This window comes from Astyanax mexicanus, chromosome 5 (genome assembly GCF_023375975.1).
Source record: "Astyanax mexicanus isolate ESR-SI-001 chromosome 5, AstMex3_surface, whole genome shotgun sequence".
In the NCBI taxonomy this organism is placed as follows: Eukaryota; Metazoa; Chordata; class Actinopteri; order Characiformes; family Acestrorhamphidae; genus Astyanax; species Astyanax mexicanus.
The window spans coordinates 48,424,706-48,450,757 of record NC_064412.1 but is presented as its reverse complement, the minus strand read 5'-3'; the positions used below and the strand labels follow the sequence as shown (position 1 = coordinate 48,450,757).

The 26,052-nt window shown below is 40.1% G+C and overlaps 1 protein-coding gene across 1 annotated transcript in view; it reads left to right on the top strand.

The window, feature by feature from the left end:
- The window catches only part of slco2a1 (solute carrier organic anion transporter family, member 2A1), a 42,426-nt gene that overhangs the window by 4,554 nt on the left and 11,820 nt on the right, over positions 1 to 26,052 (top strand). Inside the window, exons 2-6 of the mRNA XM_022675472.2 lie at positions 15,754 to 15,891; positions 18,741 to 18,903; positions 21,980 to 22,195; positions 22,305 to 22,403; positions 23,452 to 23,588. Of these exons, the coding sequence (XP_022531193.2) occupies positions 15,754 to 15,891; positions 18,741 to 18,903; positions 21,980 to 22,195; positions 22,305 to 22,403; positions 23,452 to 23,588 (753 nt within the window). The remainder of the gene's footprint in view (positions 1 to 15,753; positions 15,892 to 18,740; positions 18,904 to 21,979; positions 22,196 to 22,304; positions 22,404 to 23,451; positions 23,589 to 26,052) is intronic.

Sequence of the window (26,052 nt, the reverse complement as noted above, 5' to 3'; positions counted from 1 at the left end):
GGTGTGCTCGCAGTAAACAGTGCGTATGGTTCTCCAGGGATCGGGTCAGTTCTGTCGGTTGTTTGCGTTGCTCTGTTTTACGATGATCGATTGCCACTAAACTTCGAACCCCGGCCAAGCCTTTCTGTGGCACTGACTGAGAGTTCACTCCAGTTCAGGTTGGATTAGAGGTGAACTTGGGATTGTGTACATCCTGTGCTGGGAGAACAGTATTGGGACACCTGCTTATTTTTTTATTTTCCTGAAATCAAGAGTATTCAAGAGAGTTTATTCTGCTTTTGTTGGAGTAACTGTCTCTACTGTCCAAGTTACTGTATTGGTGCGAGGGTCTGAAGGTTTAAACTCAACAATTATTTACCAACTTTCCAGGTACTTATCCCAAAGTGGTCCCAAATACTTTGGATAGAGCAATTTCATTCCAGAGAACACATTCCAGTTCCATATTATATCAATCTAGCACACAACAAGCATGGTGCCAATAGCTTCATGTTTGATTATATCCTTCAGTTCTATTATATGTGCAGTGTGAGTGCATTTTCACATCAGTGTCAGCAAATGGGTGCAACATAATACTTTCATCCCTGAATTATCTCAAGAAAAAAAAATAAGAATGCTATTTTCTGTCTGGAATGCACAAAAAAGAAGACTCTAATATTCTACTATAAAATTTACACAGCAAATAAATCAAATTAACTAAAATATTTAGCTTATATCTATTTTATTCTCATTGTATTGGAAGCCTGTGTGTAATATTTTATATTTTACATTGACCTATTGTAAATAAACCGGATTAAAAAGCATGCTAAATCAATTTCAATTAGTAAAAATTAGCTGTTAATTAACTTTGACACAATGGCTCTAGAACTTCTGTTTTTTTCCAGTTCAGTGGGCACCTAAGGGCCAAGTTACTGTTTCATTGGTTTATAAACGTGTTCATTGGCTGGTTTTTGGTCTGTTCTAATGGACAACAGCTCTCAAATAGTGTTATGTGCAACAAAACACATGATGTCCATTGTAATGGCTACAGAGTCTGAAAGGGTTAAAGTAGGTGAATGCTACATGCCAAATACTGGAGTGGTGACCATTCAACAATCCAACACCCTAACCTCACTAACACATATCTTGTGCCTGAAGGCAAGCAAGTTTCTTTGATTTTACCAAATTGAAAACCTCTGGAATATAATCAAGAGGAAGATGAATTACCACAAGCCTTCGAACCAAGTTGAACTGCTTGAATTTTTGCACCAGGAGTGGTATAAAGTTATCCAAAAGCAGTGTGTAAGACTGGTGGAGGAGAACATGTCAAAATAAATGAAAACTGTGATTAAAAACCAGGGTTATTCCACCAGATGTTGATTTCTGAACTCTTAAAACGTAATGAATATAAGCTTGTTTTATTTGCATTATTTGAGGTCTGAAAGCTCTGCATCTATTTTGTTACTTCAGCCATTTCCTATTTTCTGCAAATAAATGCTCTAAATGACAATATTTTTATTTGGTATTTGGTATTTGTTATTGGTAGTTTTTTCCACCCCGTTTCATCTCCATAGCGTTCCTTTCTCAGTATTAGATCACAACCTGGACACAGTGTCTCGCCTTCTGTCCAAAACTAACACAGGATGCAGCCCTTTATCCAAATCCACACTTATCTGGAGTGTTGTTTTACCTCCGGCCTCTTTACTGAGCTGCGGTGGGTCTGTTTAGATTCAAATCACTGCTGAGAGCTACCAGCGTCTTCTATCCTACACCTGCAGAATGCCTTCAGTCAGGGTTATGAGGGCATGTGTGTGTGTGTGTGTGTACCACTGTGTGTTTATACACTGAACTGAATGAGCTGAATACGTGTGTGTTAGTAATTACGCCGCTGTGTGTGGCAATAGCAGGTAGTTAGTGAATACATGTCCAATCAGGATGCGTCAGACGGTGATGACGTGAGGGCAGAACAAACTGTTCAGTGTGTCAATCCTGCTAAACACACTGCTAAAGAAGACTCTTCAGTGTCTCAGAAGTGAGTGCTAAAGAAAGAGAGGCTGTAATACATAATAATAATAATAACACTTTGCCACCTGCCAGTTGCATATTTATCTAGATCAGGGGTGTCCAAACTTTTTTTGTTGGGGGGCCAGAAGTAGAAATATATTTGAAGTCACGGGCCACACTCTATAATAAAACAAATAATGAAATATAGCACTTTAAATAATACTTTTTTCCTGATTATTTCATTTACACACCATTTTACTTGACGTACTATCTTTATCTTTGACAGTGTTGTGAAAACTAAGATTTTTCAAATTGATGTTTCATTTCATGATGTCTCTTAATATTAAACTCCTTAATTACAGCAACTTTTAGACTGCGCTAGACTCTCTCCGCTTTTAGACTCTTTGGCTTGTTTTTCTGCGCTAGAAATGTGCACTCTCTCCGCTTTCAGACTCTTTGGCCCGTTTTTCTGCGCTAGAAATGCGCACTCTCTCCGCTTTTAGACTCTTTGGCTTGTTTTTCTGAGCTAGAAATGCGCACTCTCTCCGCTTTTAGACTCTTTGGCTTGTTTTTCTGCGCTAGAAATGCACACCCGCTCCGCTTTTAGACTCTTTGGCCCGTTTCTGACACCTAGTGTTCAAACTTTGAATCTCACATTATAAAAACCTGCTTAACAGCGGGCCAACTTTCATTCTATTTCTAAAATACCTCGCGGGCCGCTCCAAAAAAGGAAACGGGCCGCAAATGGCCCGCGGGCCATAGTTTGGACACCCCTGATCTAGATTAATAGGATAAAGGAAAAAGGTATGATAATTATAGATTACAGAAACTATAACTCAAATACATACATTATTAGTTCTACAATTTCTACAAAGGAAGGTTGTATTTTTGGAAAAAAGCTTATGAACACATTTAAAGGTATTCCTATAATAGAGTTATAAACTTTTGAAATACAAAGGCATCCACCTTTGTATTTCAAAAGTTTTAAAACTCCAGTGTAGGAATGTCTTCAAATGTGTTCATAAGCTTTTTATGCAAAAATACAACCTTCCTTTGTCGTTGTGACTAGTTGGTGTACATTTTCAATTCTACAGTGGAAGAGTTTATTTGCAAACACAGATAAATACTATCCTTTGTTTTTACAATAGAACTCTTTAAATCTCCTACAAAGTGCTCCTGCTTGATTTAATAATTCTACAAAAATTGGTTCAAAATCAGTATAAAGCTATGTTACTGTATAAATATTATTGTGCATATTCAAAGGCTGTACAAGATTCACAAATCAAAGTTGAAACAGAGTCAATGTCTCACAAATTATACTATTAATTCTATGGTTTTGCCAAATTTGGTATTATTTTGTTTCTAAACTGAAAGCAGAAGCACTTCTGAGTGGAGAAGTGATAAAATAGTGTGTGCAGGAAAGACCATCCCTGCTAAGTCTAATATATTTATTCTAAAAACTGGGGTGTCGGGTCATTTTTCGCGGGAGTTTTTCTGGCCACTTTACGTGTCTTTACATATTACGTCACACGTACAGCCTCTAAAAGAGAGTCCGGCTCAGTTTTGCTGAACGTGAGCAGCTGGTGGAGCAATGGAGACTTCAGAAGAGGAAACTACTCAGAGCTCAGTAGCTCATTCATTTACACTGACAAAACTGACAACCGTATATAATTACTCTCTTACATCCTCTGAAGACATTTCCCTCAGCAGTTTCTGACTGAGTGTGCTCTCTCTCTCTGACTGAACATAACCTGGAATCAGATTCATCCGCTCTGAAAGGAGACCGCATCACACCCGCCCAGTTTCAAACGATTCTTCCGCATGTTTTGTGCAATTACCCATTCTTACCAGAGAGAGCCCTAAATTCCAAAACTTACGGACATCAGCTTTAATTTTTGAAAAAGAGTTTATGGACACCTTTCAATGCCTTAAGAATGAATGGTATGTTTAGATCTATTAGCCCAAAGCATTTGCTTTCCACCATTTACCCAAATGTTTTTAGACTTCAACTGTCATGTGGACAGACACACACAGATACCAATCAGACAGTTTATTATTAATGAGGGAAGGTTTATAGGGGTAGTCAGAGACAGGCAGGGTTTGTATAAAAATGCCAGTAATAATAAACAACATACCAGAATTAGCAGGTAAAAGGGTCATACACAGTGAATCCAAACAGGTATAGGGCATAGAATCTCGGAGAGTGTGAATGCCGTAGCGTCAGGGAATTCTGGTGAGAGAGCATACTGGGAATTGGAGTCTTTCTTCTTAAGTTCAGTGTCCAGATCAGGCAGACTGACAGTGTCAGAACTGACATCAACATTTAGGCAAAAGTGTAAAGAGAGCAACACCAAAAAAGTGTTGCAAAGTTTTAATATATTTTATCAAAGAGTCTGATCCAATTCACATTGAGTACAGAGGTGGTTTTAATGTTATGGCTGTGGTTGGTGTAAATTCCCTGAGAGTTAAAAGCTGCAAAAATCCAGAATTAATGTAAAGAATTAATTACAGTAGTTGGACCAGGAGATCCTATCCTATCCTATCGTGATTGAGAGCGCATGGTCACATGGTCAGGAGAACGTTGATAAGATTTATCTGGGCTGTGTTGAACTTGTGGTGGGATTTCAACATCGTATTGTTTGGATTTTCTGCAGCCTGACATTCGTAAGCCTACACCCTTTAAATACAGAGTGGGTGTGCCGTCTATTTGGGTTACAGGTCAGCGCTGGGCTGCTGCACCTGCTAGCAAACTGAACTGGTCTTTCTTCATGTACAAACCTGACCATGACTGCCATCCAATAGCAATGCTCCTCTACACGGGTCCGGGTGTGAAAGGAGCTGCAAACCATGGTCCAGACCAGAAAAACTAAATCTGTTTTGACCAGAAGAGGAGATCTCTGAATGGGTTTATTCACAGTGTGAACACAGTTTTCTAGATGGTTCTGACTTGGTTCAGACCAATTATGGAACGTTGAGGCATCAACCATTAAAACAGGGGTTCTCAACTGGTCTCAACCTGGCACCCACGTTTGCTCATGATGATTAAGTCACGGCCCAATTTTATAGAATACAAAACAACCATTTTTTTTAAATAGTCTTCAAAAAACCCATTTGAACACACATGTGCATTTTTTATAAATCTGAGGAGGAACAGGACCATGTAAACTAAATAGTTAAAAAGTAAAAATTAGATCAGATTAGAGTTTTAGAGTCTGGGTTGAAAGTAGATAGAGTTACGCTCAAAGTATGTTCAGTGTGCAATCTGTTTCTCTGCTAGCTGTACCAAAATCAAAATAATTGTTTTTTAAAAAATGTATGTATTTATTTTTTACAAGCTGTCCTCGACCCGCCCAGAATGTCTCACTTTTGGGTCGTAGATAACCCTTATATATAAACACAAATAAAAGTAATTTGAGAGGGATCTGTTACACTCATTCTGCTGGAAAGAAACTAGTCTACATCTGACCCACATCCTTCTACAAACCAACCAATATAGGCCCAATGTAAATAATCAACAGTAGACACCCAATGGCAGGCCAATGTAGAGCCAACGTTATGCAATGCTAGACACCCAATGGCAGGCCAACTTAGACCCAATGTCAAGCAACGGTAGACACCCAACATCAGGCCAACATAGGCCCAACGTCAACCAACGGTAGACACCCAACATCAGGCCAACATAGGCCCAACGTCAACCAATGGTAGACACCCAACATCAGGCCAGCATAGACCCGCCGGCCAAAATGACATTGGACAGACGCGATTTGCCAACATCATGCCAACGTAAGCAATGATGTTGAGCCAAACTTGAGCCACCGTATATACTTGCTATCTGGGTAGTCCCCACTTAGGAACAGCATAGTAGCCACCTATAGGAACACCTTATTAATCAACGTCTATACTGTTCCCTAGCAAAACTTCTGAGCTTTAATTATACACTCACTTTCTGCAGAAACTGCACCTGTCTAGTTATTATTATTATCATAATTATAATAATATAATTATTTTCATTCCAATCATTGTGCTAAACGGTGCTGTTTATGAATATATCTCCTCTGGCTCCAGCGAACCAAAACAGTCAATTAAATTGTTTATTATTCATTGGATGTGATCCCTTCATTGTGGTGGAGGTGCACTCAAAAAAAAATCTAAAAAATGTCTTCGTACACCAGAAAAACCTCTTATAGACGATTCTTTGAAGAGTTTGTTAATTTTTTTCATATATAAAACTATACTCATGGTTTTAAAGTGTTTAGATCATTTAACTGGATTACAGCAGTAGATTGAGGGAGTTGGTAAAGTGTTATGATGTGAAAACCTGATTATTGCTGTTGTTTCTTATATTCTCTGGCTTCAGCCAACCATAATTGTCAACTAAATTGATTCTAATTGCTTGGAATTTTGATTTATTCATTGTGGTGGGGTCACAAGCTGAGTTTGGCAGGACAGCTGTACAGAATAGCAGCGTTTGATGTGTAAAGCCATGGTCTTGGTCCTTTTGTAAATTGGTTGCTATTAGTTAACTTAGCCTTCTTTAAGGACGGGATTTATATACATTCTATAACCAAATATTTAAGGACTTCTAATGAATATGTATTACACGTTGCACTCAAAGATGTGCAAATGAACCAGAACTTATTGCCACCATGTGCATACAGAAGTATAAAGCCCCCAGTATTGAGCTGTGGAGCAGAAGAACTGTGTTTACTGGAATGATGGAATTCCATCCATTACTCTCAAAACTTTTAGATGGACTGAGTTGGGGAGGTGTGGTGCACTTACTTCACTTACACTAGCTCTTGTTGCACAATGCAAGGAAATGTTCAGTTACAGCAAGGCTGTAATCCAAATTCTGGGAGAATGTTTCTTGTGGACAGTAGAGACAGTTATTCCAACAAAAGCAGAATAAACTCTTTATAATACCATTTATTTCAGAAGAAACAATGGAGCAATGATAGAGCAGGTATCCCAGTACTTTGTCCATACAGTGTATAAGCAGAACCTTTTAAATGTTTAAAGTTCTTCATATTCAAGCAAATATCTGGTAAAGCCTTTAGTATCAAAGCATGAAAGAACGTGTTTCTGAACTGTATTGAGTCTTTTTTGTAAAGAATGGAGTCTTTGTTTATCTGTGTTCTGTATCAGAACATGTTTAAGGAGGTCATAAAGTGGTTCATGTCATCCTGCTTTTATATATGAGTCCAACATCCGAGAACAATTCCTGCCTGTTCCTTCCAGCACTCATTTGTATCTCCTACCAGTGGTGGACTCAGGTTGTTTAAGGGGGGGAACAGTGCTGCCACTATGATCGATAGATCGCTGGTCATACAGCCTGCCATCAGCACAATTGGCCTTGCTCTCTCTGGATGGGTAGATGGCGCTCTCTCCCCACATAACTCCTATGGTGATGTCGATCAGCACAAGGCACCTGTGAGCTGATGTATGAGAACCGAGTCGCTGCGCTTTCCTCCAAGTGCGCTGTGATGCTACTCGGCAATGCTGCATCAGCAGCAGTTTGAAAAGAGATGGTGGCTGAATTCACATGTATCGGAGGAGGCATGTGCTAGTCTTCAACCTCCTTGTGTTGTGGCATCACTAGAGATGGTAGATATATAGCTGCTTAACAGCTGAACAGGTGGAACAATTGGCCAAATAAATTGGGAGAAAAAGAAACTTCAAATAAAGCTGGCTATGTTTCCTCCCCACACAATGTATCAGGGTGCCCAGGGTTACCTTATCCCAGATAACGTTAGAACGTTAGAAGAATGTTTAGCAACCCTTTAAAAGGTTTTTAGAAAGGTTATCCAGAAACATTACAGAAATAAAGTTCCTGAAATGTTCTGCTGCAATAATGGCTTCTATTACAATGTTATTAGAATGTTTCTCACATAACGTTCCCAGTTAGACGAATACTAACAATATGGAAATGTTAAAAAAGTAGTTAAAAATAGTTTTAAAAACTTTAAGAAGTAAGAACATCCAGAAAACTTGACAGGTTGAAGGTTGCAATAATGTTAACTGTAGTTTTCAGAAAACTTTGTTCTAACCAAAAATTGTTTCCTAAAGTTAAGTTCAATCTCTTAATAGGGGTGGTACCGAAGGATACTTGATACATTCATAACAGCACCCTTTTCTACTGGAAGGGCACCCATTGGGGAATATCATCAATGTATATTACAAGAAGTGTCATCATAGTGCCCAAGAATAGCAGCCAGTAGGGTACTTTATGTATTTTTTTATCTTTATTTTTAACCATGTTTGAATCTGCCAGTGTACAGAGTACCGAATACAGACTGTGGCAATTCACTAAGAGCTCAGGCATTGAGACTTTGATTTATTAAATGAAGCCCTGTCTTTACATCTTCAGGAAATTCAAAACATGTCCTGCCTCAAAATGTGCGCTCAGCAGTTTAGAGAATCTTCCGGAAACTACTCAGCCCTTCCCCTCATTCTTCCTCTCAGTGGGGCTCAGTGATGCTCCACAATGGCGTCTGAACTGTGCAGTGATAAGAGCGTGAATGTTAGTGAGGTCAGGATGTTTGGTATGATGATCATTTGCAGTATCTGCTTTAACTAGTTCAATTCTATTGGCAGTACTTCTTTACAGGACAAGACAAGCTGCCCCTTAGCTAGTTTTAATAGACATTTTATAAACATTTCCTTAAAGGAGGTGTTTGTCTGACTGGGAACATTGTTTGAGAAACATTCTAATCCATTATAAAAACCATTGGAACGTCACATGTTTTTTTAAAACATTCCTAAAATGCTATTTCAGAACACTACAAGCTAATCTTCCAGGAATTTTTTAAAAACTTTGTTAAATGTTCTTAGAATGTTCCCTGTTGACTGTGTCAGCTCCAGTGTCCTCAAGCGTCCTATTCAACTGGCATTGCTTATCTACTGTGTAATAAGGACTAGACAGCTGAATGCATTCATTTGAAGGGTTTGACCAGAAACATTTAGACACATAAAAGGTATAATGTCCCTCATTTGTCCTCAGAAAAGGAACAATTCAAATGCTTTACAAGTGACAGTTTGTCAAACCCAGGTATTAACCTCACACTGAGTCACCATTGATTATCTGCTCTAGAAGGTCCTGTTCTTTATAATAGGGAATAGACAAGTGTGTTAGTGTGTGTGTGTCATCAATAGGTGTAACCTAAAGTAGCTAAATGCATTCATTTGAAGGGATGTGCACAAAACAATATTGTAAGCTTGGGTATTGAACCCACAACCTTGTCATTAATAACTGTAGTGATCTACCTGTTGAGCTACAACTACTTGTGATTGAAGGAAGTTACACTTTCTAGAAACCCAGGGATGCTTTACAATCACATTTTTACACAATCATTTATACACATCCACACATTAAAGAGAAGTGGCAGCCAATAGCGCACTGATACTCTCAAGCGCACCAGATCAATTTAGAGTATTCAGTTTACTGGGCAATTTTATAGTATCCAACTTTACCTGATCTCTATGTTTTTAGACTGTGAAAAGAAACCAGTGTCCCCAAAGGAAACCCATACAGACACAGGGAGGACATAAAAATTGGAGACACCCAGATGAGGCTGTGAGACCCCAGTGCTGAGAGGCAAACGTGTTAAACCACAAAGCCACCGTGCCGCTCGATCAGCCCCAGAAGGTCTTATTCAATTGCCATTTGTTCTCTTCAAGCACTAAACAAGTTGTGTGTGTGCATTTGCACATCTGTGTCAGCAATAGAATGTCTTTAAAATGTTTGTCTACACATATTTGAACATTTGTAAAGTGTAGTTTGGTTTGAGGCTTTTGTAGATTGTAGAAATGTTCTAATGAAAAATAAGTGTCTCCAGTCTCCAGTGCTGGGGAATGTATATTAAACCAGGCCTCCTCCATTTGCTTTTAAAGGAATAAAGGAATACACACATAAACACTCAGCGACATCTTTCGGAATAAGGAACGCATTAAACTCAGATTAGAATTGTTGCAGTTTTTCTGACTTCCTGGTAAGCTCTCTGCACGCCTGCCAGGGTACAATTCCTGGAGGAAAAGGATGGAGAAGGCCTGGATCTCTGAAAGTGATTTGTGAGGAAGTATACTGTTCTGATTTCCCTCCAAAAATCTGCAACCTATTTTGCAGTCACTTCATTACAATAGGACAATAATACATGTGTTGTATATTCAACCAGGCCGGCTGTGGGGGCTGCCGCTAATGACACAACAAACAATGCAATTGTGTCATCACTATGAAGATCTGTAGAATCTTCTATCTTCTACTGCAGAGGTCTTTGAATCTTGACCTTCAATCTTGTTTCCAGTCTTGGACATAGTAATTCTTGGAAGGAATTCTTTGGTGACACTACATAGCCAATCAGTTACGTTCACTGTTCCCCTAGCTTCCAGAGAGAGCAAAATCCAAAACAGGGAACTGGAGCTGAATTTCTGGGTTCTACAGAGAAAAAATTGCTTGAATGTGAGACTGCTGACTGTGCCTCGCCAGTATGCAGGCCAATGAGCTTGCAAGGTGTTACTTGTAAGGGGTTACTGCATTTTTTTTCTGGCATCTTTTGACAGAGATGGCAAACCCAAGTTGAGAAAGTCATAAATCCACCCTAGGATTCTGTTTTAAGTTGCAAAAGGAGGTGATTGCTTCTCCTTCAGTAGGCAGCGTCCTTAGTCAATCTTAGTCCACTTCTGTGCACCACCACAGGGGAAGCAAATCAGGTAGTCACAATGATTTGTGCTTACGATAGACCTCCTTCCTGCATCATTTGACATAGAAGGCAAACCCAGGCCCAGAAAGTAAATAATCCTCCACCAGATTTTGTTCCAACTGCCTGGCCAGCTTTGTTGTAGCCAAGCTTCATTCCTCCACCCTCAGTAGTAATGAGGTCTGATCATGATGCACCTTCTAGTATGTTTTGACAGAGTATGAACCATGATTGCGACTCCCTTGGTCAGCCCTGATTTAGAGTACAAGCTGTAAGCATGGCTCTCTCGATTGGCATTAGTACAAATAGCGATTGTTGATCACAGCTCAATTGGTCTACCCCCATGCAGAGTGCAAGCTGTGATTGTGATTGTTCCCCTCAGTTTGCATAGATACACAGTGTGAGGTGAGGTCGTGGATCCCTCGTTAGGCCCTGGTTTAGAGCTCTCCCTCATTTTGCCTTGGTGAGGAGCACAAAGTGGGCTCCCTTGATTGGCTCCCTTGATTGGCCTCAGTACAAACTGTGAGGGGTAATTGAGGTTTTCATCAGTTGACCTGATCCACATCGCTTGGCTAAATTCCACTGTGCAAAGAATGTGAATTGGTAGTCACAGTGATTTATGTTCACAATGCACCTTCTTCTGAGAAATCCAGGTCCAGTAGTAAAAATCCTCCCCTGGATTGTTGATGCAGCTAAACTCCACCCCTCTACCCTTAGTAGTAAAGAGGACTGGTTAACATGTGCCTTCTTCTGTCATCTTATAGCAGAGCACAAGTGGTTTCCTTGGTCGGCTCCCTCATTTGACCCGATCTGCATCCTCTGGCCAGTTTGCTCTGCACATGCACAGGCATGCTTGGCACATATGGTCACAATGAATTCCGGTCTGGGAAGTAAAAATCCTCCCCAGGATTTTGCATTTGCCACCATTATCTTTTAATTATGTCACCAAGTTATAATGTGTCCCAGAAGATGGACTGCCAGTAGTGCTAGTGTTGGCCTGTCCGGGAGTCTTAGGGAGTCTCATAAACATGAGCTGAGCCATTTCTGCTCAAAGCTTCACCCCACAATGCTGCATTTGAAAGGATCCAGACTTGCTCTTGTGCAGCCAGACTAAATAAAGAACATCCCCCTGCTTACTGTACTGTGTGTACATGCCGGTTTTAGTAAAAGGCTGAATCGAATTGAGGCCTCTGCTGCAGTTCAGAGACATAGAGCTGCCATTCAAACGGCTAACAAAGAGGCACAAAAGCATTTTTTGAAGCAGGGCGAGTGCTGCCTGCCTATCCAAACAGCTCGATAATTAAAGAGCCCTCACTGCAAAACAAGGGCAGAAATGTTTGCGACTGTGTAAAAGCGGCCATTGTGCGCGCTAACAAACCATAAAGCCAAGCTTTAATGGTGCCTTAGCTGTTCCAGGATCTGGTGGAAAGCTTAGTGCCCGCCTAGCCTTGGCTGGCAACTGGGGGGGTAGTGAAAGAGAGGGATCTAGGTTTGTGTTTGGGTAGAAAATCCCGAAAGCCTGAATCTCGACATGTCCCATCAGATTGCCTCATACTGCTGCATTCCTCTACAAAATGATCAGCTACTTTCAGCCCTTTTGTATCAGTAGGGCGCCTGTGTGTCCTCCTTTGACTGGGCATGTCCCCTTTTGGTCACCAAGAGGGTTAATCTAGGTTAATTTCACCAAGATAATAATCTCACCAAGAGACAACCAGTATGACCAAGCTTGACCATGCTAGTTCACCAGCATGACTAAGCATGACCAGAATCATGACCAGAATACATTATGCTGGTCAAGAGTCAGTTAAACTTACCAGTATAGGTTATTTTCACTTTTCAGGTACTTTTCCAGCTTTCGATTTTGTTTTATGGAAAACATTTAGAAGGTTTTTATTTGATGTTTTAAACTTTCTATAATTTTGCTGCAATATCACTTGTATTAATTTAGAATCTTTAGTTTTGGGAAACTTTTTTTATTACTTTTAAAGTTTTCATTATGTTAGTACTCCTCAAGCTGGGAACATCAATTAAGAAACATTTTAATAATGTTGTGCTGCTAACCATTATCATGTTAAACATTTTTAGAATGTTCCTGGGACATTAATTCTGTACCAAAACAGGCTAACCTTCCTGGAACCTTTTGGATTTTTTGCTTAATGTTCTTATATATTTCTTTGCACTAACGTTAGCTGGGTTGACCATCAAAAACAGCTTAGAACATTCTAAACCAACTTCCAGCAAAACCTGCCCTTGACCCAAATTTTTAGCAGGGGACTTAAGCCTACTTGAACCTGACACCCCAGTTACAAAGCCCTAACATATCAGACACCCAAGTGTCCTGTGTCCTCTTTTATTTGCAAATGGAAAGATGGTTGACTGAATATTATTGTCTTGGGAAAAAGCAAGAATCACAGAAAGCAGCATCTCTCTCAATATATTTTTTCTCTATATATTTCTCCTCATTTTCTATTTTTTCTCCCTCTCTCACTTGCTGAGGTTTCTGGGAAATGTTCCAAATTTTGAGCTTTGATCTGTGTGCATCTCTGGCTCATGGCCTCCAGAGAGGGTAAAGAGGAGACGATGAACAAACTTTTGTAAGCCTCAAAGCAAACAAAGCGATCACTGAGCTCTGCCTGCACAGTTTAATTCTGACTGACTGCTGAGTGTTGATCTAACAGTGGGAGTTAACTCTCGGTGTGCTGGGTGGGGCCTATGCTTCTATGATACTCCCTACTCTTCTGTGCACTTGCTCAACTTTTCCACTTATCTGATAACACAAGGAGTTTTCTCTGTGTTATCAGTGTATTTCTCCAGTAGCCCGTGGAGTCTGAGGGGCCTGAATATTATTACCAAGCCAACATGCTCACATGGGTCTCTGTTGGGTTTGTACAGTAGGACTAACTTGGACTTAACTTTACAAGGTTCCCATAAGAATGAACAACCCAGATGGGGCAATCTATTTGGAATCCAAGTTGGGCTACCCTTTACTTGGGCATGTTATCTCATTTGAAAAACTTGGACCCAGTTGTGTCTTTGGAGTCTAAATGAAGATGGGATTCCCATGGTTGGAATGTGGGTTAGGTGGACTCCAGGTCGGTTCCAAGAGGGCATGGGCTTGTACAATACATGCATTGGTACCACGACCAACCAGTTGGGTTTTCCAAATATGGCTCATTGTTATAACCCAACTTAAATGCACAGGGGTCCATATCTAGGTCCATGTGCAGTGTACAACCTAGTTGGAGGCTCCTGGTTCCTAAAGGTCATCTTTAAGCCAATGCTGAACCTAAAAAATGTCTTGGTCTAAGTTGGACTAAACAAACAGGCTCTACATGGACATGTTATCCCACTCTCCAAACTTGGACCCAGTTGTGTCGTTGAAATTTGAAAGAAAATGAAGCTATTGCCTCATTTGCAGTGTTCAACACATATGGGTCCCTTGTTTAACACATTCTGGTCTCATAGCTGAACTTGTAAAACAGCCATATGTGGCACACAAATGCCGCAATGACAGTAGACTTGAAAAATGCACATTGATGGTACAATGGTACAATTGCATGAAGAAATGCATCAGGACAGTCTGTGAATCTCAAATCATGCTTCACATCCTTGCATAAAGTATGTTACAGGTCTTACAAGCTAAACACCGGCATGTTAATTGTTGAAAACTCAGGTGATGACAAAGTTGTTTCCAATCTAGGCACCGTGTGCAGTGTACCATCTAGATTTGACCCATGGTTATTCATTCCTGGTGTCATCAGTAGTCCTGGTGGGAATCCATATGTGGGGCAAACATGGATCCTAATGTCAAAGCTTTCTGGGTCCCAGCTGAACTACTCATAGGTTTGAAACATAATTCATGCAGAGATTCGAACAATGCTCTTCAAAAAAACACGATAGAAGGCAAATGTTAACAACTATAAACAGGATAGGTTTGCTGCCATCACGACACAGGACAACTTAGCTGTCTCTACAGCAATGCTTAGAATACAGCTTGGATATGTGTTATGGTATGAAATGTGCCGCGAGCCAAGTTTATAACATTTATTTTAGCAGCTTTGCATGAAGTACGCTATGGGTCATACAAGTCCCACACAGGCATGTTAATGGTTCTCCAAACCAGGACCCATTTGTGTCATCAGATTCTAAAGTTCAAAAAGCTACTTATCTGCAAGATTTGTGACAGGGATTCCAGTAACCCCAACCTTCCATTAAATGAACTTTTAGTTCACCTTGTGAATAAAGTGCTGTGCTGGTCTTCTAGCCCACTGTTTTAGTCATGGAGAAGTTTAGAAGACGGGAAGTTTTTGAGAAGCATTCCAGTTGTGTAGTGGAATGGAGGAAGTGATTCTGTGTAACATTTGTTCTCTGTTCTCCTATTGGAGTTGAGGGTTCAAAAGTGTGGTAGAATTTACTCAGTATTCTACAGAGATTGTTCCCAGGCTTCCCCATATTGAATATTTTCTAAACCATTTGTTCCACATACAAGACTAAAATCACTAGCATGCTGAACGCTTGTGCGGAGTGAGGTCTGATAGACGGGAATAATATTCAGGTCTGGGACTGAGATGATCATTCCAGAATGTTGTACTTCTTCCTCTGCATGAATTCCTTAGTAGATTTTAAACCGTGTTTAGAGTCTTGGTCTTGTTGAAGTGTCCAGCCCTTCAATTTTCTCACTTATTCTTGAAGATTCCCAGTACTTGCACTGATCACACAGCTCCACAGCATGATGGGACCACCACCAAATGTACTGTGGGTAGCAAGTGTTAGTCTTGGAATGCTGTGTTCTTTTTACTCCATGCATACCATCCTCCAAATAAGCACCTTTTTTCAAAATTAAGCTGGCTTCTCCAAATGTGCTTTAACATACCTCAATCGACTCTATTTGTGGCGTGTGTGCTGAAAAGGCCTCCTGAACGATGCACAGTAAACTCTTTAATACCTTTGATTGCAGAAGCAATGCATTTGTGCTGTTTGATTCTGTGCATGTTGTAATATAGTCATCAGGTTGGCATGTAGACATATTGTGATGTTGGTACTGTGGCTCTAGTCTGACCTACTCTTTCTTCTCTTGCAGCTCTTTGTCCTCTGTCAGGGTCTTCTACAGCTCACCCAGCTGCTCTACAGCTCCTACTTCAAGAGCACCATCACCACCATCGAGAGACGCTATGGCCTTGACAGCCTGTCCTCAGGAACCATCTCTTCCCTCCATGAGGTGCAGAATCCTCCACTAACATCACTCTACAGAGCCAAATTTTAGGGGGATTTGGGAAGCTGCCTCAACTGCAGACCTAAAAAAAACTCTTCCAGTTCAAAATTGTGAAGATTAGGTTGCTTTTACACCTACCTTGTTTGGTCCAGACCTTCAGACCAAAAAACAAACTACAGTTTGAACCAAAGGACCAATTTTTTTATCCAAAAAGAAGAGATGGTTTCACTCTGGATCATTTTACATTTACATTTTTACATTTTTAAGCATTTAGCTGACACTTTTATCCCAAGTGACTTACACGGTTATTTCTATTACAAAGGTGAGCCAGTGTAGTGTTAGGAGTCTTGCCCAAGGGCTCTTAAAGGTGGTAGTCACCACGACCACGCTTTGAACCCTAGTCTCTCACATGATGTGGGAGCTCACTAGCAAGTAGTTGTGTTATCCACTGTGCCACACCAACCAAAATCATGGATCAAATGAATCAGGTTTTCAGGCTAATCTGCAGGGTTTTTCTTAGATGATTCAGACTTTTACAGGACCATGTACAGGAAGTTGAATCAGGCTATCTACCATCACGCATTTAACAATTGAAGAAGAAAAAGAAGCAGTATTGTACCAAAATCCCCAGTAGTATGTATAAAACAGATTACACTGGTGATTCCTGTATCTACTGTAACTGTAGATTATCCCTTATTTATAATATATATAAAAGGAATCCAGGGTAACATGTTACACTCATTCTGCTGCAGGATGCACCTTCACTCAAAGGATACCTGAAATACCACAATACCTTAAAAGCTAACTTGTCATATGACACCTTTCAACGCATGCCAATCAGCATCACACATAGGGAAACTCTGCCCACATAGGTGATGATGACAGACTGTAGTAAAGTTTAGTTTTAACTTTTTTTTTAGTGCGTTTTTTCGCTAAACTGCAGTGTAAAACCAAAACCAAATTTACAGAATACAATGTACCAAACACATCAACCTTGGTTTGAACTTTTTCTAGGTTTCAACTGTAAAACCCCCTTAGTGGAGTGAAACGTTTGTTTCTGATAATCTGTTATCGTCAGCAGTCTGGGTACAGTGCTTTTGGTTTCACTTTTCCATTGGCATCGCCGTTCGCTGGTTTATGAGTAACAGTATTACCACTGTGACTCTAGCAGCCTTTCACACACAGTTTCTGACACCACAGATACGTTACAAAACGCCCCAGCCTGACAGCGTCACATAGGCTGTAAGAGGAAGTGCTGAGATTTCATAATCAGCAGAGCCTAAAGAAGCTGTGCTGAGAACATTTGTCATAGCAGTGAGTCACGTAGCATAAGAAGCCCCCACCTGAACGTGAAATAACACAGGAATTTTATTATTTTAAGAAGTGGTGCAAATTTCCTTTAAGCAACCTTTAGGAGCAAGCTTAGAGTCATTACCTGACCTGACAGGCTTATTAATCATAGAGGTGGAAAATGCTTGTGTAATTGTACTTGAAAGTGTTACACTCATTTACAAAAAAGGTAATAATAACGCTGCAGATATGTCTCAGTTATAGCAGATACATTAAGTGATTACAGGTGTGGTCTGATTAGACACCTATTTTACCGTTCTAACATAGCAAAAAATATGCCCATAGCACAAAAGGCATGTACTAATTCTCTTAGTTAATCATGGCTGTCTTTTGGGCGTAACGTGAAATAAACCGTTCAATGTGCCAGTCGTAATTCCCTTTTAGGGGCTTTGGCATGTTGGTATCTTAACAGCGCAGCCCATTTTTGTGTCTCAGCAGAGGATACTGACCTGCACATTCACGCTGCGAAGGTACGTCAGCAGCTCATTTAAGGGCGGGATTTTACTCGAGCTGAAGGCGCACAGTGCTCAGTATGCAAGATAGGATTGTTTGGCTGAGTGTTGCCTGTTGTCAGGGTTTTAATCAGTCAGTGGTGCACCAGTATTTCCCCTGTCAAGATAGAAACACAACAGAAATTTACCTGAACACACCTCACTTCCAGACCACCACACCCATCAGTGTAGATTAATTCCTAAACTCTGACACTATTTTAACAACGTGGACACAAAGCGTGAAAACAGACTGATGTTGGAGTGTAAGGTAGGAATGAGCATCACAACACATCTTGTGCAGGATGCACGATAGGGTCTTAGGTCTTTCCACAAGAGGACATAAAAGAGCTTCCCCCACTGTCCTAACAAAAAAAAATTACTTTTGGAAAGTGTACCTCTTAGTGAGAGATCTTTGACTGCTACACATTTTGCCCAGTTGACAGACTTCGAGGGAAGGTGCATCTTTGGACTAAGAGAAGGAAGATAGACCTTTTGACTATTTTTCATTATCTAGACCATTCATCAGCTAGCCATCATTGCCTTTGTTTAAGTGTTTTTTTTTGTGAATAAGAAATCTGGACTGTTACAGATTCAAATCCGGTTTTCTTTATCCACAAATCCATGTTTTGTCTGACATCTGACAATTTCAAGCATGGAGGCCTTTGCTGTGGGGCAACACACTGCCCAAACTGCTGGCATGATTAATGATCTGGGAGCATCGCTTACAACAACAGGGACACTATCAGCATATGTGTTGATTCTTGTGACTGGATTCCCAAATGCCAAAACAAAGGTTTTCCAGTAATGTCGCCACCTGATTAAACACTTCCTTGGCCTTCTCGGTCACCAGATTTATCACCAATTGAGCATTTATTTATTTTGTCAATGAATGTATTATTATTAATTTAATTATTAATGTACTTATTGTAATGCAATTATAATTAGTAGTAGTATAGAAATACTAAATTATTAGTATGTTGTTTAATTGTAATTACTTTTGTTTACTCTGTATAGGTTGGGAACGCAGTGCTGATTGTGTTTGTTAGTTACCTGGGCAGCCGTGTCCATCGCCCTCGGGTCATCGGCTTTGGTGGGCTACTGATGGCCATCAGTGCTATGATCCTGGCACTACCTCACTTCCTGTCTCAGCCCTACACCTACGACACTGTCCTGAAAGGTAAAGACCTACTTCAGTACAACAGTCTGCACCATGGTGGTGTGATTATGGTGATATACACAGAAGTATTGGGACACCAGTTAATTCGTAGTCTTTCTAAAACCAAGTGTATTAAAAAGAGTTTGTCCTGCTTTTGTTGGAGTAACTGTCTCTACTGTCTAGAGAGAGCTCACATCCAAAAGTATCAGACAGAGCTTTTTTTTTTCTTTTTTTCTAAGATCTTTTCAAGCTCCACCCATCTCAATACCTCACATTCCTGCAACAATAGGAACCCCTAAAGATCGATTCAGTCTCAGGAATGTCCCATGCTGTTGAATTGCACCTCACAAACTTTACGTCACAGTCAACATGTCCAAATTGTGTTACCCCCATTTTTTTTTTTTTATCTAGCGATGCCTCAACCCTCTTGGGCATGAAATTCACATGATCTGCAAAGTTTGCTACTGGAATCCTCTCCATGATGATATTACAGGGTTGGTGGATGTTAGACACTTCACTTCTCTACGTTTCACTTGAGGATGCCCCACAGGTGCTCAATTGGGTTTAGGTCTGGAGACATTCCTGGCCAGTCCATCATCTTTACCTTTAACTTCCTCAGCTGTCATCTTGGAGGTTTGATTAGGGTTGTTATTGTGTTGGAAAACTGCTGTGAGTTGTTGCTGTGTTATTCAATGTGGATGGTGCGGTATCCCAGATGGTTGCAATGGCTTCATAATTAAGTGGTTACTAGGTAGTTGGTATGTTACCCAAGTTAGTTGCTGTGGTGTTCCTAAGTGGTTGCTATGGTATCCCAGGTGATTGCTAGATGGGTGATGCGGGACTGCTAGGTGATTGCTATGGTGTCCAAGTGGTTAGTATGATGTTGCCAAGTGGGTGCTAGATGATTGTAACATGATTTCTGTTACATATAATGATAATGTTATTTTATCTCATCATAATGCATCATATTTTATATCATATTTTATTGTGATATTTTGTTTGCGGTTGTTAAGTGGTTGCTATAGTATCCTAGGAAATTGCTTGCGGTGATGTGACACAGCTAGGTAGTAGTTATGTTAACCAAGTTGGTTGCTGTGGTGTTCCTAAGTGGTTGCTATCGTATCCCAGATGACTGCTAGATGGGTGTAGATGGCTGTAGTAACCAAGTTTGTTAAGTGGGTGCTAGATGGGTGCTAGATGGTGGCAACATGATTTCTATAGTGCTTTGTAAGGGTGTAAGAAAGTATTAATATTTTGTCTCATCGTATCTCATCATATTTTATACACAACATATGGATCGTATTGTATTGTGATATTTTTCTTGTGATTGGGATCGCTATCATGTCAAAAATCTGATGGACACCATCTGAAATAATAAAATATTTGCAGAAACGTGAGGAGTGTACTCACTTTAAGGAGATACTGTATGTATTATTATGGATAAGGATGTATTAGAGTGCATGTGGGTGGGTGTGTTTAATATTGTTTTGTTCACTGTGTACACAGAGCAGCTGCCAGGTCCCTAACCCCTGAAAACCAAAACATCAATTTGCTTCAAACAGACTCAAAGTGTTCTGTTTAAAGAGAATCAGACATAACACAGCGGGGGTTTAAAATAACAGCAAATGGTGATAAAAATCACTGTAAACAGGACAGCGCCTTAAGACCAACACTGTACAATAGCGGGACAGGAAGCTGCTCCAGGACTTCTGCTCTCCACAGGAGATTCAGGAGGATTTAGGAACAGACTGAAGAACAAATGAGAAGAACATTAATCAGACAGAAATATGAAAAACATCATAAAAAGCAGACAGACAGCGTCTGGTACAGCGGAGGCGAGGCGGGGTACGGTACAGCGGCGATACCCACAGATAGAGCAGAGATGATAGATTGCTGTGGGAAGTGGAGTGTTCGTAGCCTGCGGGTGTTGTGTCCAAACTAGTACATGAGTCTGGCACACTGGAGGAACGTGGGGTAGATTAGAATTATCTTCCTGGTATTTCATTTAGCATCTTCCTCCCCCTTTCCCCTCACACTCTCTGGCTCTATGGCCCTGTTCTGGAGGCTCTGCTCTGGCTCTGCTCTGGAGTATATTTATATTAGTCACAGGTCAGAAAATATGTCAGATCACTTACGCGGCTCATTAACCCTCCAGTTCAGTCAGTCAATCAATTTTAAATTAGTATAAATGTGTGTTTTCTGAGGGTAAACCAGGATAGTGACAAAGCTAAAGTGGTTCCAGGCACTTCCAGGCAGTTGTGCCAGGTGGGTTTTATTGTGTTCTCAGCTGGTTGCTATGGTGTTGCTAAGTGGTTGATACATTTTTACTGTGTTATTTCAGGTGGATGCTACGATATCCCAAAAATTTGAGATGGTTGGTTACTAATGCATTGCTAAGTGGTTACTAGGTAGTTGCAAGATAGGTAATGAGGCACTGCTAGGTAGTTGCTATGTTAACCAAGTTGGTTCCTGTGGTGTTCCTAAGTGGTTGCTATAGTATCCCAGGTAATAGCTAGATGGGTGATGTGGTACTGCTAGGTAGTTGCTATGGGACCCAAATTGGTTGCTGTGGTATCCTAAATGGTTAGTATGATGTTGCTAGATGGGTGCTAGATGGTTATTTCTATGGTGCTTTGTAGGGGTGTAGAAAAATATAGATTTTTTTGTCTCATTGTATTACAACATTGCACTGATGTTTGCATGTAAAGACTTATGGCAGACAGTGTTGTAATCTGTCAATAGATCCCACTGTTCTGGCTGGATAAAAATAAATCTTTATTTTGTTCAGATTTTCTTAAATATGAAAGTGTGTTTTTTGTATGATAAGAGTTTTTCTTAATAACAAACACAATATATAGCTTTGCGCTAAGGTATCGCTAAAGATCGTAAGCCCTGTATGCAAATTCTTGCAATACACAACCATATTACTTCATATACTTGTACCAAAATGCCACAATTAATCACTGAAAACCTTGGAAACCTTCATGTTGAAGACGAAAAAAAAAAAAATGTATATATATATATATATATATTTATATATATAGTATATACACTAACTAATGTGCATGTGTGTTTGTGTTTTTTCTCTGTGCTGCAGCGAAAACACACGACATGTGTTACAGTTCGACTCTGCATGTGAACAGAACGACGTGTGGTCAGCAGGACAGCCACATGCTGGTGGATAACACTAAGCTGTGGGTGCTGATGGCCACCGCCCAGCTGCTGTTCGGTATCGGCTCCGTCCCAATCCAACCCTTTGGGATCTCATATGTGGACGACTTTGCTGGACCTGGAAACTCCCCTCTCTACATTGGTAACTATATCTACTAATGGTGTTTTTATGGTGTTCCATTTTTATTGGTGCAGTTTTGTTTTTTGTTGTTTTGTTGTTGTGTGTTTACAGGTGCGTTTTTTTCCCTCAGCTATTTTGTTTTCTGTGTCTGTGTTCGGACCCGCTTTCGGATACCTAATGGGTTCTGTGGTGCTGCGGATTTATGTGGATATTGACAGAGCCGATGCAGGTATGTTTTTTTTTTTATATTATCAAATGGTCAAATGTTAAATCAAATGTTCTACAAACATTTGTAAAAGAATAGGTCACCCTCAGGATCTTAGTGAACTCCAGCGTGGTGCTGTGATAGGATGCAGCACCTGTGCAACAAGTCCAGTCGTGAAATCTCACTACTAAATATTCCACAGCCAACTGTCAGTGATATTATAACACAGTGGGAGAGAGTGGAAGAGTTCACAAACTTTCTGCAGAGTCACTACATCACTACACACCTCCAAACTTCATGTAGCTTCAGATTAGATCAAGAACAGTAGATCTTAGAAAGCTTATGGAATGGAGAGTTTCCATAGCCGAGCAGCTCCATCCAAGCCTCACATCACCAAACTCCGGATGCAAAGCTTCGAATGCAGTGGTGTTAAACACACCACCACTTGAGTCTGAAGTCTAATTTGATAGATGACTCTAGGTTTGGCAGGTTCCCAAGAGAATGGTACTTGTATGCTTGCATTGTGCTAAGTGTAAAGTTTGGTGGAGGGGGGATCATTAGTTCCAGGGAAAGTAATTCCTAATGCCTCAGCATACCAAGAGACTTTGGACAGTCCTGACACTAATTGTACACTTTTGATAGGGCCCACATCATATTAAACCCTACGGATTAAGAATTAGATGTGTGGAAAGGCTGTAAACTCTAATGCTATAATGTGAGTTGTATTCTCTTGGGTCACTCTGTCCACTCTTACACACAGTGATGTAGCGGCTGATCAAAACATTCTTCTGGGGGTCACATGATCAGCCTCTAATTAGCTGTAATTATCTGTAAGAATGCTGAGCTGCTGGGAAATGCTGCACGGCTGGAAGTTTGCACGTCAGCAGGTCTCAGGTGTATCAGGTATATCAGCTCAGGGACAGCATGTGCAGACTGAGGCTCAGGGGGTGGAGGTCTTATTCACTGTGCAGACTGATTTAATAAATATATTCTGAAATAAGTTCATAATCTATGAAAAGTATTTTCATTATTAATTCTTAATCTGCCCATTCGCTCTCCTCTTGTTTTCCAGTGGGAGCTCAGGAGCTGACCCCGAATGACCCCCGCTGGGTTGGAGCGTGGTGGATGGGGCTGCTGATCTCTGCTGGGGGGCTGGCTCTCACCTCCATCCCCTACTTCTTCTTCCCGAAAGCCATGCATGTAGAGAACGTGAGTTTAGTTTAGAAGATTTATTCATTATCCATTATAAACAAAATACAGTTTTACAGAAGAAAAAAATATATACAAATCACAAATAAAATGAAAGGCAGCAGAAAGAAGAAAAAAATCTTTTAATATCTGCCCCTTTTATCTCAAAAATAATTAAGAACAGTAGTAAATTTCGGAAAAAAAAAAAAAAAAAAAAAAATAGACAAAACCATCAAATCCTTCTCAAACAATTTATATAGTTACACATTATACTATTTCATTTTTTTTATACTTTAAGAACTTTAAGAACTTTAAGAACTTTTTCTCTTCACGAAATTTAATTGGATGTTTGTAACTTAATATATTTTTATGAGCCTTATACATAAATAATAATATAAATAATAATATAAAAGTCAACTAAATCATAGAATTTCAATAATTTCAACTGATAAAACAATGTATTTGATGGATGACTGTAATGTTTTCTGGTGATAATTCTTACAGCCCTTTTCTGTAGAATAAGAATAGAATTTGTACCGTATTTTTCGGACTATAAGGCGCACTTAAAAACTTTTAATTTTCACAAAAATTGAAAGTGCGTCTTATAATACGGTGCGCCTTTTGTATGGATTTTACTCGTCAGGTTGTAAGGAGCAGTAAACACACACTCCGTGCAGCGTTATAGAGAGTTTCAGTGCTATACAGAGTCCAGAGCCGTGCAGCTCCGAGGCTGAGCAGCAATAGCATTAGCTAGATGCTAACCGCTAAGCTAGCTAGCTTATTCACTGAGATCAGTATTATCTAAATTTTACTCGTCAGGTTGTAAGGAGCAGTAAACACACACTCCGTGCAGCGTTATACAGAGTTTCAGTGCTATACAGAGTCCAGAGCCGTGCAGCTCCGAGGCTGGAGCAGCAAATAGCATTAGCTAGCTTATTCACTGTTCAGAGATCAGTATTATCTAAATTTTACCCGTCAGGTGTAAGGAGCAGTAAACACACAGTCCGTGCAGAGCCGTGCCGCTCCGAGGCTGGAGCAGCAATAAATAGCATTAGCTAGATGCTAACCGCTTAGCTAGCTAGCTTTTTCACTGTTCAGAGATCAGTATTTTCTAAATTTAGCACTTTTAATACTGCTGGAGCAGTATTATTAGAGTTAGATGCTAATCGCTAAGCGTTCACCGTTCAGAGGTGAGTTATCGGCCTGTAAGTCTGTGCTGCTTTGCCTGGCTAGCATTAGCTAGATGCTAAGCGCTAACTCTCTCAGAGGTGAGTTTTATCAGCCTGTAATCTGCTTGTTTACCGTGTTAAAACAAGCTACGGGGGACGAATCGCTAGCTAATATCTCACTGTCTTACCAGAACACGCAGGATTACTCAGTGTAACGCTGTCGTTTAAGTTTGGGTTAACTTTACTAGTTTAGGTGACTAGCTAGCGTGCTAGCGGATAGCTATGCTAACGCTGGTGCAGCAAGCCTTAGTGGACATCTGGAAATCTAAGCTTACTGTAAATAAACTGAAGCACGTTACTCACCCAAATAAACAGTTTTCAGGAGAGGAATCTGTGTAGATTAATGTCCAGCACTCGTTTGACTTTGAAAGAGCTATATTTTGTATACTGAGACGCTCCACCGGCAAGCGACCACCCCCGGTGGGGGAAGGGAAACATGGCGCCACCCCTGTTCACTTTGATATAGGCACCCTTTCTAGTGTCACTTAACGCGCCTTATAATGCGATGCGCCCTATGTATGGAAAAATAGCAGAAAATAGGCGTTCTTTGATAGTGCGTCTTATAATACGGTGCGCCTTATAGTCCGAAAAATACGGTAATTGTTTTACATGCTTTTCCCCAGACTTCAATACAGTAGATTAAGTGTGGAACAATTAAGCAGTGAGTACTGCTGTTACGCATATCATCTACAGTATATCTGCTTTAGATATACACTAACATGACAAACATCATGAGATATAACAAATAGTATTCATTTATTAGTATTAGTATTCGTCTGCTGCACTGATTTTTAACAGGACAAGTCTAGCCAGATGCTGTCGGTCACCATCATTACCAATTACTGCACTGTCCACTCTGGGTGGTAATATTAGTCTTCTATGGTGTATTCCCCGGTACAAACGTGACACTGTGGATCTAAGAACTTTAAAATGCTGCACAACATCAGAACTCACGTAATTCACATAGACTTGCCATTTATTGTAGGAATATTTAAAAAAAAAATGCAGTTTTGTTACATTATTTGTTTCAAACTGCTGCAAGGCATTCATTGTATTATATTTGAATTATTGTATTTTTAGTAGTGAGAAAGTTACTTCAAACTGGAAAGGTTGTGTAAGAAGTAGTGGAATCAATCAATTAAATAAGTGTATCACATTAATTATAACAGTATTCTCTTTAAAGTTTAAATGCCTGAACTTTCTTTTAGAAACGAATAGGGAGGAATAAGACAGTGAGAGTTATTTATGAGATTTAA